Source organism: Carcharodon carcharias, chromosome 4 (genome assembly GCF_017639515.1).
Source record: "Carcharodon carcharias isolate sCarCar2 chromosome 4, sCarCar2.pri, whole genome shotgun sequence".
Classification (NCBI taxonomy): Eukaryota; Metazoa; Chordata; class Chondrichthyes; order Lamniformes; family Lamnidae; genus Carcharodon; species Carcharodon carcharias.
Window position 1 is genome coordinate 63,648,095 of NC_054470.1, and position 22,556 is coordinate 63,670,650.

Genomic DNA, 22,556 nt, shown 5'->3' on the forward strand with positions numbered 1-22,556 from the left:
TCATTAGATTGTACAGGAGTTTCAGAGTCCCTGAGGTTATTTAGATTACAGCCTGCTTTTACAATACCCTGGACTCAGAACGCCTGCACTGTTTGTAAATGTTACTTACTGATATTGTAAAGCTGTCTCAGCCAGTGATAACAAAGTTCATTAAAATCATACGCTCCCTCTGATAAAGTCGAGTGCGTATGAGGAAAGTTGTTGGTAAGAAATCCTCATATGAAAAGCAGAGTTAGAATAAATCGAGACCGTCTCGTTTGGTCAAACATGAGCTTTAATTCTCATTGCTCATATAACCAGAATCAACTGAAACTTCCAACCAGCAAGCTAGTTATTCTATTTCAACCTCTGATTTTTCTTTCCCACTCTGCTAAGGTGCTGAATCCCTCCCTCCTCCTTTGAAGATGCTGAATTCCTCTCTCCTCCCCTGAAAGAACTGATTCTGTATCCTTCCTTGAAGCTGCTGACCCAACACACTCTTCTGCGGGTGCTGACTCACTCACCCCTCCCTGAAAGTGCTGACTCTCTCACTCTCTCTCTCTCTCCCCTGAAGGTGCTGATTCTCTCTCTCTCACTCTCCTGAAGGTGCTGACTCTCTCTCTTTCTCTCTCTCCGTTGAAGGTGCTGACTCTCTGTCTCTCTCCTGAAGGTGCTGATTCTCTCTCTCTCTCTTCCCCTGAAGGTGCTGACTCTCTCACTCTGCCCTGAAGGTGCTGACTCTCTCTCTCTCCCTCCTGAAGCTGCTGACTCTCCCTCCCCTGAAGGTACCAACTCCTCTCTCTCTCCCCCTGAAAGTGCTGACTCTCTCTCTCTCTCTCTCCTGAAGGTGCTGACTCTCTCTCACTCCTGAAGGTGCTGACTCTCTCTCTCCTGAAGGTGCTGACTCTCCTTCCCCTGAAGGTGCTGACTCTTTCTCACCCCCTGAAGGTGCTGACTCTCTCTCTCCCCTGAAAGTGCTGACTTTCTTTCTCTTCCCCTGAAGATGCTGACTTTCTCCCTACTCTGCCTGATTCTCTTTCTCCATTCCTGGAGGTACAGCCCCTTTTTTGGGAGCAACTCCAAAGGGGGCCATCATCTAGCAATCATGCAGTCAACCGTCTTTCAAATATCACAAAAGAAAGTAGGCGTTTTCAGGCAATTTGTCTGCATGCAGCATCATAACCGAGCCCTATTTCAACCTCTCCCAATACCCATGTACACGCACACGCGTGCTCACATGCACACGTACACAGACATAAATGCACAATACAGACAGACATAAACACACACACACAGACATAAACACACAGACGCACACACGCACACACAGACATAAACGCACACACAGACAGACATAAACACACACACACACAGACATAAACACACCCCCATACAGACATAAACACACCCACACCCACACACACACACGCACACATACACACACGGGAGAGGTGGTGACATAGTGGTATTGTCACTGGACTAGTAGGGATGTGCAATAAATGCTGGCCTAGCCAGCGGCAGCCACATCCCATGACCGAATTAAAAAAAGCATACACACACACACAAGCTTTATTTACCAAACCAAGCTCAGTCTGAGAGCATAACCCTTAATCACATAATCTGTTTTATTGTAAAGAACGTCTTGCATTTTTATAGCATTTTAGATGACCTCATTCCATCCCAAAGCATTTTGCCATCAAGGAATCACTCATGAAGTATAATCACTGTTGTAGTGTAGGAAGAATTCATAGTCTCAATTTGTGTGCTATCAGTTTCACGGGGAAATATGTATTTAACTGAGCATGTACATACACCAGAATTGCTATCATTTTTAGTTGCCATCAGTTGTAGTGACAGTGAACACTGACAGTTTCACCATCATTACAACCTCAAAATCTGGACCATAGTGTCTTTCCTCTGGGTCAAAAGGTTGTAGGTTTGAGAGCAGAACTTAGACAGTTAGGCTGACATCCAATGCAGTACTGAGGATGTGTTGGATTGCTAGAGGTGTTCTTTTTCAGGGATATCCCACCTAGAGGGTTGGATATCCAAGTTTGCAGATGATGCTAAGTTAGGAGACACAGTAGGGTGTGTTTGAGGGAACAGTGGCCAGAACTATTGTAGATGGGGAAGGGTGAGATTTTTCACTTTGGATCCAAGAAAGCCAAATTAGAGTATGTCCTCTATGACTATGACTCTATATTAAATTGCACTTGTTTATATGCATAATAAACACAAAGTTCAGCTAGTAAATGCAGGGCCTAGCTGAATTTTAGAAAAGGTTCAAGGATTAGTCCTAAATGAGTTGATCCCAGCCTGAATGGGATATTTCTAGCAAAAGTAGAAAATGCTTTGCATAGAATCGTTCTGTAAATGAAGTTACAGCTAACAGATTGGTTAGAATCCTAATCACTGGTGAAAATAGAAAGGATACAGGGGATGGAGCTAAGCTCCTGGCCCACACAGCAACATGATGTGAACTAAACATTAGTGAAGGATTATAGACCCCCTTCCCTTTAAATCATTCAAAAACTGAATGTTTCCATCTTGCTAACATGCCACTTGGAAGCTTATTTTTTAAACAATGTGCTTGTGACACACTGTAGTTTAAATGTTTAAGCAAACCATTGCATTTTCTCTCTATAAGACAGCAAATCGAAGTTAGCTAAATCAGTTGGGAGAGGATATATTGTTAAGCAGGCTCTTGGGGTATAGTTGAAATGTTATTAGCAATAATGTACCAAGCTTTGTTACAGATCTTGGGCTGGACCATACTTCATATTCATTAGGATCTTCATTGAGGGCACAGGGCACATTACAAAACAACCCAAATAAGGTTCCACAGCACAGAAAACTGCAAAAGCAGCACTTCAGAAAAAACACCATACACAACAAGCACGTATAAAACGTGAAGCCCTCCAATACTGCTTGGAATTGAACTGCGTATCATCATCCTTTTCCCAGTATTCATATTTCAGTATATAGGACCACAGCTGGAGATTTCTGTCCTGCGATCATTGTCACCCTATTAACTCCTGCCTACAGCAGTCTTTCAATTAACTGGCAGTGCAAACAATGTCTCATTGAATATGTCTGGACATACACCTCTGTTCCATCACAATACTTTCCAAACTTTACACATTATAAAAGCTTACACAGCACAAACAGGGACAGTAAAAATTAGAGGGCCCGGAAAAGCATTTGGTTTTGTACATAGATAATAAAACAAGACAATGAAAAACTGTTACATTTCCTCTGCCTCCTATATACAACCAAACATAGAGTTATCAAGAAAAACAGCAAACTTTCATTCAGGGTAATTTGTGCAACACACAGTTCTACTTCAACACTATGCAAGTAGATCACTAAAAATATATAAAACAGTGAGGCAATTTCATTAGCTTGCAAGATATTGATTAGCAGAAGCTTTTTTAAACTTCAAACAGCTATTAATTTCAGCATAAGTAACATAACAGCCTAACCCTTTTCCCTCAATTGAAAAACACACTCTTGCACAATGTGCTTGCTTATATAAATTATAATCAATTTGAATTTATTTATTTCCACTTGAAATTATACTTTTGTAATATCACAAAGATCATGCTCCATCATTCACAGTGCTAACCAGTTCCAGGCATTATTGTTTGAATTCTGAATGTTCCCCTTTAATTCACACCTGTGAAGAGTTTGAATTTAGTGGCAAAAGCATAACTTCCTTCTTGTACAAGGGGAAAGTATTTGCATTTCTCTCACTGATATGGTAACATTCTACTTAGTTCCCCAAAAGAGAGTTTTTATTTCAATCTGGTGTTCTTGCACTTACCTTCATCGCGTTTTCTCTTGTTATTCTCAGCGCTGGAAGGTGTAATCCCCAGAATGCCACTGATGGAGTAGGAAGATCCCGCAGGGTCCGTGGCAGCAGAAGGAACTGGAGTTACTGCCACTGTGCTTGGTGCTGTGCAGAAACGACAACAGCAAGCTTTAGTCAGTATAGAAAAATAGCACACCAAGATCTGGAATGTCTTCCTATATAAAGCCAATCCAGCACACTCAATGATGACTTCCCAAACAAGGTTGAGTTTCAAGAATGACGAACACACAAAGCCACCTGCCACACTTAGGATGAAAGTAATTAATTCTTGATTAGGTTTGCAGACATCCAATACCTGGGAGAGAATAAATAAACCTAAGTTGCAGCTATGGAGGCAATTTTAGTTCTAACCAAAATTTGCACTGGTTCGTCAAAACCATTCAACTCTACATATCTGGTCTTCCTTATACTTTAGACAAATAGACAATAATAAGAGTAATGTTTTCTCCAAGGTCATCACCAGAGATCACAGGTGGATTCCAGTCCTTATGACAGAACTGATGGCCCATGGATTTTTAGAGCCCAGTTTTCTCACCTCAGTGAAAGAGCAGCCAGACTATACATGTGAAAACACCTCAAAGTCAAACAATCAGCAACACTGGCTCTACAGTCCCTATACAATTATTTTTGGAGCCAAAGCCTGAAGCTGTCTTCCTGTAGCCCCAATAGTTCTGCTTGGCCAGTGCAACACTCTCCATGTTACATTGTCTCAATTAGTTGAACACTCAACTCCCAACTTAAAGATCTTAATTTGAAGGCATACAGGTATTATTCCATTGAACCCAATAGAAACCGATATATATTCATCTACTGAACCCATTAGAAGGCTATGGATATTGGTTTGTTGACTCTATGAGAAGGCAATAGATATTGACCTATTGAAACCATGGAAACCTATGGATATTAGTCCATAGAATTCACTAGAAGTCAATGGATATTGATCAATTTGACCAACTTCCTCGCTTGGGTTGGTCTTGGCAGTCTCTAACAGGTCACTAGATAAAGTACCAAGTAGATCAAAGCTATTCTAATGAAAGAAATGGACTACACTTTATTATTGACTGAGGGTAAATTATTAAGTGTGATACTGCCTATAGGCAAATTGAATGCTAAAGCTCTCTGTCCAAGCTGGCACTTGAAGGCACTCAGTTAAGGTACTGGGAATTTAATTACTTGTGGAACTGTACCCCAGCATGAGATACTGTCTTCAGGTAAAGCAGTGAGAATGGAGCAGTGGGGGAGATGGGGGTTTGGTTAAACACAAACAGGAGAGCAAGAAGGGATAGAACAAAATGAACAAGAATGGACGTCTACATGTCTTTATTAAAGAGGCTGCAAACACTCCTTTTGTATTGTGCATCGTTAGTAATCCAACTACAAAGAAAAAAACCTTCAATGATAACTTCAGTCTCAGTTTTTGAAAAGTGCTATAGTGCCTAAAATCCCCACTTTTGCAGCACAGTCAGCCCTGAGTCTGGCCATCGATGGTCCACCAATGCTGTAAATCACAAACATACAGAAGCACAGAGGGTTATGCTTAAAAATTACGAATTTTAAAAAAGCTCCATTTTAATAGAAACCTGAATCTCATGCTGCAAACTGCAAAGACACAATCAACACAAGAGAAACTGAGGAATGGGAATTAAAAGAAAAGAAAAAACTTACATAACTCCTTAGTGCCTATTGATGCAGAAAATGTAATGAATCGCCCCCTTTGTGGATTTATGACTTTAATTACATCACATTCAATGGCCATTCTATTGCCACTTTAAATTTTAGATTTCAATTTTGTATTACAATGTGAAATCTTTTTATCATAATAATCGTCAGACTTCAGAACCCAAATTATATTGGCGAGTTTCATTAGAAATATTAAGTTGCTTAGAAATACAGATGCAGTGGTGAATTTGAGCATTCTGATTGTGAAACAGAAAAACCCAACCATAATAACAATCAGGTTATGTTTCAGTTATTACTCAAACAAGTAGTAACTAATTAGAGGTTAATCTTCCTATCATGTTTTGAGATCAGCTGCAATCTGATCAAGGGTGAAATCAATAGTGACCTGATATATATTAATTTCAAGGCTAGACATGGCCAGGTCCAGGAGATGAGTTTTCCATGAGATACTGCGGATTAGCAGTAGCAGAATTGTATTCCACCACAATCTGTAAACTGATGGCCCAACATATTCCTCACTCTACCAGTACCATCAACTCAGGGCTGTTCCCAGGAATGCACATTGAGATAAATATCAACTGCTACTGGAGGAGAATCAACTCAATGGAAGACATTCTGTAGTCTGTCAGAAACTTACTGGTCTTCCAGTGCAAAGAGCTGGCGATGATCAAATGTTTCAGACTGGCATATTCCAAGGTCAAGGACCATATGCTGTGGGACACACCAAAACTTTGGGGCAGCTGCTGCAAATGTTCAATGGGGAAAAGACACTAAGGCCTTCCCACCATAATATACCAAGGGGTTGGAAACCATGGAAAACCCATCAGGCTGTACACAGCAGTGAAAGTTTGACATGAAATATAAATGTACATTGTAAACAAAAACTTTAATGGCAAGGATAGTGAGACATCCTATGCAGAGTGTTGAAAGAAACTTAGCTGTATTGCACTTCATGTAATGTCAAATTTGAACTGTTATGTAATGAACATTTACAAATATTATGAATAAAGTATATTTTTGGAAAACAAAATTACCATTAACCCAAGGACCAACTGTGGTTCAATGAGCAGTGTAGAAGAACATGCCAGGAACAGTACTAGGCATACCTAAAAACCTAGCAAAGCTACAGCAAAGGAGTATATGCATGGGGAACAGCAGAAGCAGCATGCTATGGACAGAGCTAAGTGATTTTACAACCAACGGAACAGATCAAAGCTCTGCAGTCCTGCCACATCCAATTGTGAGTGGTGATGGACAATTCATTAACCAGAAGAGGGGCCTCCATGAAGGTCCACATCCACCATAATGGCAGAGCCCCGCAACTGAGTGCAAAAGACAAGGCTGAAGAATTTGCAACAACCTTCAGCCAGAAGGGCCATGGGTGATCCATCTCAGCCTCTTCCTGAGGCCCCCACCATCTTCAGTCTTCAGATAATTCGATTCACTCCATGTGATACCAAGAAGTGTCTGAGTGCAGTGGTTACAGCAAAGGCTTTGGGCCCTGACAAAATAACAGCTACATTGCTGAACACTTGTGCTGTAGAACTAGCCATGTCTCTAGCCAAGCTGTTTCAGTAGTTACAACACTGGTGTCTACCTGAGAATATGGAAAATTGCGCAAGTATGCCCACAAAAAGCATTTAGTCCATCAGTCCACTCTCAATCATTAGTGAAGTGATAGAAGGTATTATCAACAGTGCTATTGTGAAGCCCTTACTCAGCAAAACCTTCTCACTGGTGCTGAGTTTGGATTCTGCCAGGACCACTTGGTCCAAACATGGGCAGAAGAGCTGAATTCCAGAGGTAAGGTGAGAGTGACTGCCCTTGATATCAAGACAGCATTTGACTGAATGCAGCTTCAAGGAGCCCTAGCAAAATTAAAGCCAATGGGAATCAGGGGGAAAACTCATCACTAACTGGAGTCAAATCTAGCACAAAGAAAGATAATTCTGATTGTTGGAGGCCAGTGACTGAAGTGTGTACCATCCATAAGATGTGCTGCAGAAACTCACCAAAGCTTCTTCAACAACATCACCCAAACCCCCAGCCTCTACCATGAGAAGACCAAGGACAACAGGTACTTGGGAACACCACCACCTGCAAGTTCCCCTCCAAGTCACACACCATCCTGACCTGAAAATATATTACCATTCCTTCACTATCACTGGGTCAAAACAGGGACTCCCCAACTCACTGTGGATATACCTGCACCAAGTGGGCTGCAGTGGTTCAAGCAGGCAATTCATCACCACCTTCTCAAGGACTGCTAGGGATGGAAAATAAATTGTGACAGTGACATTTACATCCCATGAACGAATGAAAGAAATGATTTTAACCAAATTAATTCTTACTCTTTTTGTTCAGTAAATACATTAAAAAATGTGACCATTTAATATATGGACATATTCAAAATTAGTAAACTTCAAAAAGGAGTCTGAGTAATGTCTAGATACAGTGAAATAATGATGATTCTAGCCCACCTAATTCTTGGATCATACATGATCAATTCACTAAAAATCAATTATATTCAGTATACTTTCCATCCAACTGAAAGAAGAGCACAATGTCTGTCAGATGCACAACAAATATCAGCGTCTGGGGGCATATTTGCAAATTCTGAGTGTCTGCAGAATTGTTATCAGTGGTCCCGGAACAGCTCCTTATCCTGAAGCACTGGCCTAGGTCACATGTGAACAATAGGCACTCTTCATGGAACCTTACTCCAGTATGAATTGTTGTCATCAGGAATGCAGGGAGAATTTGTGGGTAAGTGGAGGGTGGTCACAAAAGAACGACACAGGAAGGGATTGGGCAGAGAGCAAGACTGAATTCCTACAGAGATAAGGAGTTGTTGTAGATATAATTTATTCCTGAGTTAGAACATCAGATGTTTCCAAGATTGAGAGCAATATCTCTCTATCAGAGGTGAAGTGACACAGTAGCAATGATTCTCACCTATAGTGTGGGATGTGACTGGCGATTGCTGGTTTGGAGGCTGCTGTACCTTTGTTCGAATAATCCTGAATAAAAGTAAAATTAATGAAACAAAATCAATTTTCAAGACCACATAGTTATAAGAAAAATAACTCAATGTCCCGTAATTAGGCATTTTCTACTAACTTTCTTGATACCATATTTCTCTTATGAATTACATGTGAGAGACCTGACACATAGACATATCTGCAAAATAAATAGCCCATGTCTGTGTTTCAAGGAGTTAAGTTATTTTATGTTTCCCTCCCCTTTCCTTGCGTCATGTGTCATGTCCCAGTCAAGAGAAATGGAGCCACTAGCTCCCAGGCTGCTGGCTACAGGATCGTGGAGCTAGACATTATGACATGTATGAAAATTAATTGCCCACTAAGCAAGAACCTTTCACATCATTAGGGTGACATAAAGCGCTTTGCAACCAATCAAGAACTTTTAAAATGTTGCCACATGTAGGCAAACATGGCAACCAATTTGCATACGTTTACACAAACAACAAATGAGATGAATGAATAGATAATTTGTTTTCGGTGGTGTTGAGATATGAATGCTAGCCATGAAACCAGGATGACTCCTGTTCTTCTTCAGAAAAAATACTGTGGATTTCTTTAGTCCACCTGAAAGGCAGACCAGCCTCTTTTTGGCTGTCTCATCCAAAGGACCACATCTCTGACACAAAGTAATGAAGTGCTAGAGTTAAGTGTCAACAGAGATAACGTGCTCAAACCTTGGGGTGGATGTTTGAACCTCCAACTTTCTGTTTCAGGGGCAACAGCACTACCATTGCACCAAGGCTGGTACTAGATTTTCCCCCACTCATCTTGGAGTATGTAACTGTTATTCTTTGTCTGTCTCTTAGAGCAGATAACTGTTTGCAAAACTATATCATACTCGTGAGACAGTCATATCCCTGCTCTCCGAATCTACTCTTTCCAGGGGTTTTGGGAATACTCTGCTCCAAACACAGGATTACAAAAGGTACACTTCAACTTTTATTTAGAGATGCTTTCTGATGTTACCTTTAAATAGTTGTTTGATAGTACAGAACTTGAGTATTGCTGAAAAAGCTTTTTGTCTTGCAAGCATCAAGAAAGTATCAATGTCGGGGAAACAACATATTTATACTGTATGAGAAGTGAATGCTAATTGGTTGACAAGTGGACTCTAATTGGTCGAGGTGTTGCTATGGAGAATGCACCAGTTGATGGTGACTGAACTTAACTGCCAAGTTTTCTCATGCAGTATAAATATGTTGTTTCCCCAGACATTGGTATTTTCTTGCGAATGATTCTGCTGAGTGCAAGATGAAAAGCTTCAACAAAAAATGCCTCTTTTTTCAGCACTGTTACTTTTCTTTAATAATAAGGTTTTTAATTCTAAAAAATAAGTTACATTTATATAGTGTCTTTCAAGACCACAGTACAGCCCAAAGCACTTTAAAAGCAATGAAAAGCTTTTTAAGGAAAGCTTTTTTAGGAAATGTGACAGCCAATGTGTGCACAGCAAGGTCCCACAAACAGCAGATAATCTGTTTTAGTGATATTGATTGAGCGATAAATATTGGCCAGTACACCAGCTATAACTCCTTACTCTCCTTTTACTTCTACCTTAGAGAGCAAACAGGGCCTTGGCTTAATGACTCATCCAAAAGACAGCATCTCCAAAAATGCAGCTCTCCTCAGTATTGCACTGCAGTGTCAGCCTAGATTTTTGTGCTCTAGAATAGGAATGGGGCTTGAATCACTCAGCTACAATTGCACAGTTTGATATATTTTAAAACTGTTATAGCAGAATCACAATGGTGAATTCCATTCCTGCCTTCATCAATGGTCCAAGTATGGGGCTCACATTCGATGTGTATTCTACCTCTTTGTATTCAACTGTTTCAACATTGGATTTTTTTTCTATTGACACTCAACTGATATAATTTTTCTAGTAGTTTAATCATTTCTACCTCTGTTTCTTAGTCAATAAAATGTGCTGAGACTGGTGCATTTCTAGTGGCTGAGATTTCTATACCAAGTATATGATAATACAAATGTAAAACTTTCAGTTATGTTTCCATATTAGGGCAAATCATTATTTTATTTAAAATGGATCTGTTTCTGGGGAATGAGATAGGTCAAGTGGAGCAAATGTCAGTCGAGGAACACTTATAGAACAGTGATCATAAGGTTTAAATTAACCAAAGAAAAGCACAAGGGGCAATCTAGAATAAAATACTTAATTGGAGAGAAGGGCCAACTACAGTGAGTTGCAAAGTGATCTGACTCAGGTAAATTCAAATCAAAGATTAGCAAACAAAACTGTAATCAAACAATGGGCAGAATTTAAGGAGAAGATGGTTCAGGCACAGTCTAGGTATATTCCCATAAGGGAGAAAGGCAAGCAAGAAAAATCAGAGCTCTCTGGATGGCAAAACTGATAGAGAGTAAAATGAAAAGAAAACAAATGTCAGGTTTATAACACAAGTGAGAACTAGGCTAAATATAGAAAATTCAGAGGGGAAGTGAAAAGTGAAATAAGAGGCATAAAGAATGATAAAGAGACAGGCAGTTAACATAACAGGGAATCCAAATGTTCTCTATAGGCATATAAATAATAGATAGGGAGGAAGATGAGGGATGGGGCATTTGGAGGTCAAAAAGGAGACCTATGCATAGAGGAAAAAGACATGGTTGAGGTACTAAAAAGTACTTTGCATCTGTCTTTACCAAGGAAGAAGACACTGCTAAAGTCACGATAAACAGGGGGTGGTTGAGATACTAGATGGGCTAAAAACTGATAAAGAGAAGGTACTGGAAAGGCTGGCTATACTGAAAGTAGATAAGTCACCAATTCCAGATGGAATGCAGCCTAGGTTTCTGGAGGAAGGAAGGGTAGACTTTGGAGGGTTACTGGCCACAATCTTCCAATCCTTCTTGCATACTGGATGGGGTTTGGGGGTGAGGGAGGAATGGGTGGTGTCAGAGGGCTGGAGAATTGCAAATGTTACACCCTTATTCTAAAAAGAGTGTAAGGATAAGCATCAATTATAGGCTAGTTAGTTTAACCTTGGTGGCGGGGAAGTTTTTATAAACAATAATCCAGCCAAATTTAACGTTCATTTAGAAAAGTGTGGATTAATTGAGGAAAACTAACACAGATGTGTTAAAGGAAAATCTTGTTTCATCACTTGATTGAGTTTTTTGATGAGGTAACAGAGGGGGTTGATAAGGATAATATGGTTGATGCGGTGCACATGGATTTCCAAAAGGCATTTGGCAAAGTGCTACTTAGCAGGTTTGTCAACAAAGTTGAAGCCCATGAAATAAAAGGGCAGTGACAGCATGGATGTGGAATTGGTTAAAGGACAGGAAACAGAGAGTTGCTTTTCAGACTGGAGGACGGTATCCAGCAGAGTTCCTGAGGGACCAGTACTAGAATCACTACTTTTCATGATATAGACAGTATTAATGAGTTGGACTTGAGTATACAGGGCATAATTTCAAAATTTGAAGGTAACACAAAACTTGGAAGTGTAGTGAACAGTGAGGAGGATGGTGATAGAATTCAAGAGCACTTACATAGGGTGGTGGAATGGGCAGGCACATGGCAGGTGAAATTTAATGCATAGAAGTAGAAAATGATGCATTTTAGTAAGAAGAACATGGAGAGGTAACATAACCAAAAGGGTACAATTCTAAAGGGGATGCAGGAACAGAGAGACTTGAGGGCATATGTACACAAATCATTGAAGTTGGCAGGCCAGATTGAAAAAGTGGTTTAAAACTGGGATACTGGGCATTATCAATAGAAGAATAGGGTACAAAGGCAAGAGAGTTAATGAACCTTTATAAGACAGTGGTTCAGCCAGAACTGAAGTATTGTGTCCAATTCTGGGAATTACACTTTAAGGCAATGTGAGGCCTTAAAAGGGGGGCAGTAAAGATTGATGAAAATGGTTCCAGGGATGAAGGGCTTCAGTTACATAGACAAATTGGAGTAGCAAGGTTTGTTCTCCTTAGAGTAGAGGAAGTTGAAAGGAGATCTGATAGAGACATTCAAAATCATGAAGAACCAAAGGTGACATCAGGGAAAACTTTTTTACGCAGGGAGTGATTATGATCTGGAGTGCACTGGCAGCAAGGGTGGTGGAGTCAAATTCAATCATGGCTTTCAAAGTGAAATTAAATTAAAAGGAAAAATATTTCAGAGATATAAGGAAAGGGTGGAGGTGTGGAACTACTGGATTGTGATGGACTAAATAGCCTCCTTCCATAACGTATATTCTATGATTCTATTTCACAGTTTTGAGGACTCAAAGTGGTTCATTTAGAGAAGTAGATTCTGTAGAATCAATTGTAGAAGTAATATATGTAATATGTCTTTAATTTTAATGCAGTGCAGATGTAAACAGGTGGAAGAGCATTTAAAATGGTCCATTTGTACCTTAGAAAAAAAGTAGAGAAGAAAGCTCACAGGAGAAAGGACATAGTAGTACAGATAAAATAGAGAGAGGTTGAAAGCTAAAGGCCAGAGAGGGATTGTACCCTCTCAAGGAGTGCAAGGAAGAGGCTTTTGGAACGGTATTTAAGTCTTTAAACAGAATTGGATAGCTGAGAGTAAAAAATTGTTGATCATTGGCTGTTTGTTATGAAAGGAAAACCTAGGCTTCTGGAAGGCAATATCAGCCATGCAGAAGTAAGTGTTACATCCAACGCCATGGCACATAACTTGGCCATAAATATGAAGAACTGTGAAGGAATCAAAGCTTGGAACTGCTACATAAATTTGTGACAGGTATGAAGAACCTACCTTAGAAGAATTAAAAGAAATTTTATTTTAAGGGCTTATAAAGAAAGGCAGGAGAAAGATTAAGCTATAATGACCCAGATGTTGTTCAATGAAGGGAAAACAGCTGTTAATGATGAGAGTGATCAATCAGAAGAAGGCAGGTGAATGTAGAAAGAAAAGAGCCAACAAGATTGCAAGGTGAGAGAAAGAAGTTACTGATATGAAGAAGAAACAGAGTAGGAGAGAAGACGGGGCCATGGAAAGCCACTGCATAAAATGACAGAGTTGCAGGATGAGGAATAACCACTTGGGTTAGATAGCAGAATGGTCCAGCACCTATAGAGCTGTGCCTCACATTAGGATCTAATTCTTCAGAAGAGGAGATGGGGACCCGCGAAAATTAAATATAGCTTTGAAAATTATATACATATATATTTCATCGACCAAATCTTAACAAAGAGTTGTTGCTATGAGCTTTTTTTCCTGTTTCTCTTTTCAATCCATTCCAGATACTATTTACAAACTGCAAAAACAGATTGAAGCTGCTGTATAGGCTGAGGATCATAATGTAGGTTAATGTTGGACAGTGCACCCCCTATGGGTCAGTACCTGTTAATAGAACTGACACTAGGCACTGTATCATTGTCACAGACTCTCTCTGCCAACAGTCTATCTCGAATCTCCCAGGCAAACATGGTGGGGTTTTGGCGCTTGTAGTCGGCGATTTTATCTACTACTTTGGGTGTAGCGACCTTTGGTTTGGATCCTCCAATAACTCCTGGCTTAATACTTCCAGTTTCATAATACCTTTAAAAAGAAAAGAGAGAGGTTGCAGGGTGTTACTTGAGATGTGACACAATCCTGATAAAACAAAATTAATCTGCAAAAAACAAAATTAATCTGCAAACAGAATTCATTTAAAGGGTTAATGTCAGTCATTTTTGTCTGGTATGTGTGACTGGCACATGTCCCATTAGTGATGAAGCAGTATAATAACTTAGTTAATTCTAACGGTAATAAAACATTTGCTGTCTTTGGTCATCTTTAAAAGGAGTGTTCAGATGAGCAGAACTGATTTATATGTATATGTGATATATGCATGTGATTGAATGCTTAAACGTTTATGTGTCTGTGTACATCTGTGTGTTTGTTGATACCCGTATGTGTGTATAATGTGTGTGTAAATGTATGCTTATACCTGTCTATGTATGCATACATGTTACATGAGAGAGAAAATGTTTGAACTCAGTGATTTTCTTACTAATGAAATTAGAAATCAACCACTTACAAAGTGGCCACTTCCAGCACAGAGCAGGTTTCTTCAGGGTGAAAGAGGGTTTATTATTTAACACATTGCCAGACAGCTCAAGACTCATGATAATACAGGATGGTCTATGATCTTAACTTTAACATATCATTTTTCCTCTGAATTTTCACCACAAAGGTTCAAGAGCAACAAAAAGAGCAGTTTTCAGTTATTTTGGTAACAGGTTTTTGTGTCTTATGAAATTATAGAGGCAGATAGTCAAAGGGATGAACATTCAGACGCAGTTTATCATGAAATGCTTTGCCTGGAGTGCCATAAATAAATTATAGGCGTTACAATAATCTTCGTGCTGTATTTTGACTTAGCTTCTACTTTTCAATCAAGCATCAATTATTTTCAGTTTCCTTTGTTTTACATTATTTTTGTTTGCTGTTATTTCGACTTGGTAATCATTCTGTACTTCATATTTTACTTAAAGTTTTACTTTAAGCTGTCTGATGCATATATTTATTTTGTTTGTAGCCAACTTTTTCAGATATTTTAACCTTTGCTTGCACATCTCTAATGCAACAAATATCAGAGACCAAAAAGAATGAGAAAAGGGAATACAGCATTCTGTGCTGTCAGGAGAAACTAAGCTGCAAGTGCAACAAAGGGAGAGAAAAAGAGAAAGAAAGCAGCTAGGACAGAAGTCAGTGGAGATGAAGAAAGAAGATACAATAAAGGCTGCAGGAAAGGGAAAAGCAGCTTATACTAAGATTGAATGAAGAGGGAGAATGAGGCCATGAAAAAGGGACAAGGCACAAATATGTTCCAGGGAAGAGTGCAGGAAAATATTCAGAATGCCATACAGTTGCACATACAGTTTTAATAAACTTCCTGCATTAGTACACCAAAACAGTAATAGATGGGCCGGCTCAGAGAGATTTTAATATTTCTAATACCATTAACTCAGGTACATTAAACTTATCTCCGTAACAACAGTAAATCTACTTCAAAGTAATTTTCAGTCTTTGAAGCATTTTGGAGTATTTTGAGAGATATGATAAGATGCTTTATAAATGCAAGTCTTCATTTCAATTTCTCCTGTAGATTTGTAGAAAACACTGTCAATGCCAATTGACTCTCAGGAGGTCATTTGCCTGGCCTCAATTTCAGGGAATGTGGTGCAGTTTTTGTCTGCCAGTTTATTTTTAAAAATTGAAAATATCAAAAATAATATTACTATAATCCCTCGGGTCAATGTGCATAGTCTTATTCTGACAATTAACCCCAGTAGTATCAGTGTATTCCTCTCTAAACTCCAACTTAGTCTTAAAAAGGAAGGGTCCACACAAGCCATTAGCTGTTAAAATTTGTTTTTGCATATTTCATTTAATTTCTTAGTTAAAATTGTGAAAATTAATCGCCCATTTCAGGTGCTCTAGACAGACTGTAAAATCCATCAAATGCATGGAGCATTGTGTCTTTGCGAAGCCATTGTTATTCTATTGCTTGTATACTTTCTGTTTTAACTTTTTGTGTCAAATGATCTACATCCTGGAGAGGGACAGAAGGAGATGAATTTTATTCTTTTTTAAAATTTATAACGTTCACATTAATTATTGTTATAGCTTCAAATCACCAGAGAAATTAATCCTATTGTGAGCATTGTCAGCTCGGTATAATGTAACTCGTAGAAAGTATGGAAACAAGGTATATGAAAGTTTACCCCATGGTGCCACTGGTTGATTAACCATCCAGCCTAAATTCCACATATGGGCAGATTGCAGTTAGAGAAATCGCTGCAAACACAGCCTTCCATTGTCAAGGTGAATGGGAGAAAGCGAGGCCGGCTTTTCATAATATTTAGTTTTACGCACTGATATTTTAAATGGTAGTTAGGAGGAGGGGAAACAAAAGATACAGAGAACACAAAAGGAGACAGAGAATTTGAGACACCCTGCTATTCTAATCCAAGGATCCAAAATTGGGGCAGGAGCTGCAATTTAAACGTTGTTCATTGGGGATCAAACAGCCTGCAAAATAGGGGATGTGGACATTTCTGGCAAACTCCAAAAACTTTCTGTTACACAACATGTCCAAGAAGATCAGAGGTCAATTCTTATTCGCAATGAAAAGCAAAGAAAGTTTTAACTCCCTACTTATCTTCTGCTCGTCCCTGCCACCCTCTTCTCATTGTGTGGATGCACTAAGGGTTTTTTTTTAGATAACCTATTAGTGAGGTTTAAGAGTTGTCTTATACTTCAGATTTATATAAATGGAAGCTGTTGTTTTAGATTTCCCTCCCCACCATATCTTAAACCCACTCCCTGTCCGATCCCGTACACTGACTGAAAGAGTCAAAGGTAAAGCATTGGAATCAAATGGAAAATCTGGTGAATAAGGAAGTGGGAGGCAATTCACTTAAGATACTAAATGGGTGGAAAGAGAAAATAAAGAAACGGAAAATGAGAAACAGACAGCAGCAGTAAAACAGGGACAAATCCTTTCTGTGCAGTATTTACATCAGAGAGGCGAGATTACTATGATCAGTACCAATCTTTTCGGCTCAATTTTTTTTCTATTTTAGGAAAGCTAATTAGTTTCATGGTTACACACTCCTCCCTTTCTGGTTCCTTCCCTTCAGTTTTGTTTCTCGCTCGCATTTTCATCAGATATCCCGACCCGCCGGATCCGGTCGGCCCTGGTCAGTGTAGTCTCTGTATATGATTGATTTTTAAATCTACTTTTTGGATCCAGCGTGTTCTACAAGGTTTGGAGGCGCTTGTTGACAGTGATGTGACGCCAATCTCGGCGACCGTCCGGAAGATCCTGTTGATCTCGTTCCTTTGCCCGTTGGCGTGCACTCGACATTCTCTCAGCTTTAGGGCCAATTGCCCCAGACCGCAAAATCAGCAACAGCGACCGAAAATGAGAAGTCTCTGTCCTTGGTCCTGAACGTGGTGGGCTAGATTGCAGTTAGAACAAAAAGAGAGGAGAGTGGTGTGGGGGTGGGGGGGGGGGGGGGGGGTGGGTATGGGAATTCAGGCGCAGACCCAGAAACTCACATAAAAGACAGAGAAAGGAATAGAGAAAGAGAGACCGAAAGGTCAAAAAAGAGAAAGAGAGAGGGAAAGCGAAAGAGACAGAGAAAGTGAGCGAAAAGGAGACAGAGGGAGACAAAGAGAGGCAGACAGAGAGGGGGACAGGGAAAGCGAGGAAGGCAGGGAGATAATCAGGGAGGGGGAGATAAAAGTGAAAATGAATCAATGAAGAATGCACCTTCCCATTCAGAACTAGGGGTTAAACACGGTGGGGGCGGGCATTGGGTCGGAAATATATTATTTGGTATCCTTAAGTCAAAAATACAACACGTAGAGTTATGAATACCATTGTACCTAAGATTGCATGGGCGTTACTTTGGCGCCCAAAAAACCTGTTTTTCCCTGGGTTTTTGTTTATTGCTGACGGTGGAAGCAGCTGTGAACCTCCACAAGGGGCTGGAACATCTCCAGACTCTTAAAGCTGCCTGAAGAGACAACTCACCAAACAGAGACACCTTCAGGATGCTCTTATAACTGACTTGCTGCTTCTCAAAAGCAAGCAAGGTGTCTGTTGGAAACACGGGCCTTAGCATACAGACCAGCAGGTGCCGCATCAGTGCTGTGGAGCAGCACAGGACAGCCATCCAGTCACTTCCTCAAAAAATCCTTCCCCCTTCCAAACACTCCTTCCAAACCGGGATGGGAGAAGTTGGCTAAGTATTTTCTCGCCATATTTTTCTCTCTGTCTCACTCTTTCAGTCTCTTTTACTCTCTCCACCTCTGTCCACCTCTTTTCCTCTCTATCTCTGTCTTCCTTTCCAAGTCTCTTTCCGTCTCCCTCTTTCTCTTTTACTTCAAGGTCAGGCATATTCTCTATGAAGCCGTGTTACAAGGATTGTATTAAAACAGAAAATGCTGGAAATACTCAGCAGGTCTGGCAGCATCGTTGGAGAGAGAGAAACAGAATTAATGTTTCAGCGTCTGTAACCTTTCCTCAGAATCTGAAACGTTAACTCTGTTTCTCTCTCCACAAATGCTGCCAGACCAGCTGAGTGTTTCCAGCATTTTCTGTTTTTATTTCAGATTTCCAGCGTCGGTGGTATTTTGCTTTTGTATACGATTTTCAGTATTACTGGCTGTAATACGTCGACAGTGGAGGGTCTTTCACCGAGACCCGGGGCTGAATAACAGGAGGGGGGCGGGGAACGAGATCCTTTGAAACTCCCCAGCCTGCTGAGAGTCCAAAATGAAACAAATTAGCTCTGAATGAGTGACCTAGAGATGGCAAGCAAGATAATCCAGAATAAAATCATCTTTAAGAAGCCCTCTCCTTGAAACGCCAGCAACATAAATAAAAAGAAAACAGGTTAGACACTAAACGACGCCGCAGCCAAAACTGCTGCCTGAATCAAAACAAAGTGAAAACTTTTTTGGAGTGAGTCTTTAAACGGCGAGAACGGGTTTGAGTTATTAAACCGATTACCTACAGTGCCCTTCACACGGGATAATGCACCTACACTGGGAGGTAGATCAATAAATCACCAGAGATTTCAGGCCAAAGAACAATTACTGTTTAATTCCAAATGATGCATCCCGGCTAAACAGACACCAAAAGCACTTACATCTGACTTGCTCTTGCTTCTGTAAGATACCATTGGAGTGGATTTTCAGAACTGTTTTAAGTGGAGTGCAATTGGATGCAGTAGCACCATGAATCTTTCTGTTAAACAAGCCTTGCAGGGAATAAATGCGAGTATTACAGAAGGTGGAGAGGCGGACTGGTGGCAACCGTGGAATGGCTGCTGGATGTGTTTAAAGCTGTCAGTGGGGAGCTGACTGTTAATCCCTGCTTCACTGCGCTCCGACCGCCCTTCCCTTCTTACGCTTCTCCCCTTAACATTTCTTTCCTTTCTTCCCCTGAACGTGCGGCTGCCGCGGAGACTGATCTGAACCCCATATTACTGCTCAGAGTCCGATTGGTATAAGTTAGTGGCGGCGACGGGCCGGAAAATGAGTGAATTGGCCGACGTTTTGTCCAAACGGATTATTTTTGCTTGCAGATGAACCGTGAAATTTGGCTACGAACATGTCAGGTTTTTATTAACACGGAAGGCAATCGGCGACTCTTAGTTAATTATTAAATTAATTAGTAAATGACAGCCTTTCTAAGGTCGTGTCGGATTCATTGAAATTAATAACTTAAATGAAGCCGATAGGAAATGCAAGGGAAGTCATGACTATTGCGATGTTGTAAAGATGTGTCAATGTAATTGGAGTTCATTCTAGCGTCTGAGTGTTTAAACGCTCCCCGACACCAAGCCTACACTGCTCTGCTCTGACTTCTTATCTTGTTTAGAAGGTGTTTCGTTATTCGTTTGCCCAACTTTCAAGCTGGCATAGAGTTCAAATGAAGCATCTGAAATGTAACTACTGATAGATCTGTCGTAAATGAATGAAAAGATCCAAAAAGGCACAAAGGTATAATGGACACTGCAACCTGGTTTGATGCGCGCAGAAACTATCGCATTCACCAAGTGTGATAACTCAGCCAGGGTCTGGTCTGCAATCATAGTTTGGACCCAAAGGGATTTATCAACTTCCATAACTTCCAATAAAGACTGGCGCAGGTTTCGCCAAGATTTCGTTAATTTTGTCTGAATTTTTGCCATTTTATGACCCAAAATATTGTGCCTTTAAACCCAAACTCCCAGCTATTTAATCTCCAGGGTACCCATTAATTTTAAAACCGAATGTTTCTCCGCCGCGGGACTGAGATGGCTCATCCCGGCTTGTTTTTTAGGAGGCCCCTTTAAGTGGTGGGCTACAGGTTTTAAATGTAGCGAACGGCTATTCGAACAGGCCTGGTTTCCTTACTCTGGTGGACCAGGCGCGTTACGCCTGATGAGCCAAATCCGAACACAGCTCGCGACACCTCACTATTTAGCATTGAGTCCTCCTCCGTAGAATAGGGACCTGGAGAATCCCCTAAAATAACACGGAGCGTCTCCAGGTGTATAAGAGAAATAAGAATTCACTAAACCAATGAAACGTTTTTAGATGTTCAATGGCCCGAGCGCTGGCAAAGTATCAATAAAAAGTTCATTTTCTGCCTGTGTTTTGATAAATATATCTGACACGAGTAATAGTACCCCTGTACCCCAGACCCAATGTTCGTGTGCATATAATTGCTATTATAAATCTTGCTGTTAAATTCTAATAGAAGGGTTTAATCTATCCAAATCTCACCATCTCGCGCAGCTCCTGCAATAATCATATAGTTTAACTCCACCTCTCCCATCCCAGAAGGATGAACTATAAATTCTGCCAATTTGATTTCCTAACATTAATAGTGAAGCAATTCAATTTCCGAAATCAAGTCACCTTAATGTGGAATGTTGCACGATTTTCGGTCACAAAATGCGACATCGCAAAAACATATGACATGTGGATGTAAATATATCTAATCAAACCGAGTGCCAAGGGTGTAAGAGATTTTTTTTTTTAAATCCCTCGTTTAGACAGATCCCTTTCAGTTGTGAATTTGTATGCATAAATTCCCTTTCTGCCCGGTGTAAATATGCAGCCTTTAACTTGTTCACGTGGGGTTGGGTACCGCCTGTACATGTATGTGCACATGTTCATGTTTGGCATAGTTTCGTTTGAGTTGGCAATGCACTGCATAGAGCCCAGTTAAAAAATATCTGTGTCTATGCATATGTGCAATGTTACATCTTAGTGTACCCCGGTGCCCCTCTAGATCCACGGCTCTATACGCTCAGACACCTGTATTCTTTGCGCTCGTCCGTATTACCAGGCTGTGTGGGTGTCGGACATTGTAAGGACAGGGCAACGGTCAGGGCTGACGTTAGAGGTAAAAGGGCAGGATGCCCAGTGAATGTGAAAGTGCCCAGACTACCTCTCTGTCCCTAAATAGAACACTGCCTCTGCTAAAAAAGCTGACGGTGACACTGACGCTGGAACAGCAGCCGTGTCTACAGTCACTGCCTTTCTGAGTGTTTATCTAGGTACCTACCAGGTGTTCACTGACTGTACCGGAAGGGTCCACATACATTAAAGGATTATTTTGCTTTCTTATAACCTAGGGGTGTTTTCTGCATTCTGCATGGCTTTTATGAGCTGGGGTTTTGTTGAATCGTTTTCTGCTATTCTCTGATATCTGATTCTCTTAATTTAAGGATTACCTTGTTGTCATATCCTTTCTGATGGATTACCTGCAGGAAAGGCTTTGTCTGGGATATGTCGCTCTTGGATTATTTCTGCTCCTCATATCTGTAATATTGGGTTTGAATTACTTCCGATTCTCTTGCCTCTAACACTATTTCCCATCATTACCCTCTTGCCTATAAGATTGTTTCCATTATTACTATTCGGCTGAAGCACACAGCCCAACATCAACGTATTTCTGATTGCCCTATAATTCCTGATTTGTTTTGGCTTTTTGATACCTGCTCGGGATTTGGTTTTGCAACTCATTCTGTGTCAAGTTACTTTCTGTTACTCCATCCAATGGCTTTTAGCCGGGTGAACGTTTAACTAAAAGATGATGGTTGCAGATATGTAAACTGTCCGTTTAGACTCCATTTGGTTCCAGGCAGTTACCCTGTGTGATATTTTTCTCTCTCCTTGCTTCTTACCTGCCCAGAATCTTGCTAACGCAGCCGTGGCTCACCCTGAGCTGCCTGGAGATGTCACAGGGTCGCACCCCTTGGTGGGCCAGCTCTACGATCCGCTGTCGGACAACATCAGGGAGGGGGCGACCATTCACAAAGACCCCTCCGAGCTGATTCACCCCGCCATGCCCTGTATACAACATACAAAACAGAGAGAGAGAGAGAAAAGAAACACTGCAGCTATACAATAGAATTCCAATACTAAGCCTGTATCTCCGAGCTAGGGTTTATTGGCAACACACAGGGCCAGCTGAAATATGGGGAAGAGGACAGACACA

General features: G+C 40.6%; 1 protein-coding gene across 2 annotated transcripts in view; it reads right to left on the reverse strand.

The window, feature by feature from the left end:
- Window positions 1-22,556, reverse strand: part of pax5 (paired box 5) — a 257,499-nt gene that overhangs the window by 232,551 nt on the left and 2,392 nt on the right. For both annotated transcript variants that reach the window (XM_041186242.1, XM_041186243.1), the window contains 4 exons: window positions 22,243-22,408; window positions 13,904-14,101; window positions 8,486-8,550; window positions 3,803-3,934 (listed from right to left, as the gene is read on the reverse strand). In XM_041186242.1, coding sequence (XP_041042176.1) covers window positions 3,803-3,934; window positions 8,486-8,550; window positions 13,904-14,101; window positions 22,243-22,408 — 561 coding nt within the window. The remainder of the gene's footprint in view (window positions 1-3,802; window positions 3,935-8,485; window positions 8,551-13,903; window positions 14,102-22,242; window positions 22,409-22,556) is intronic.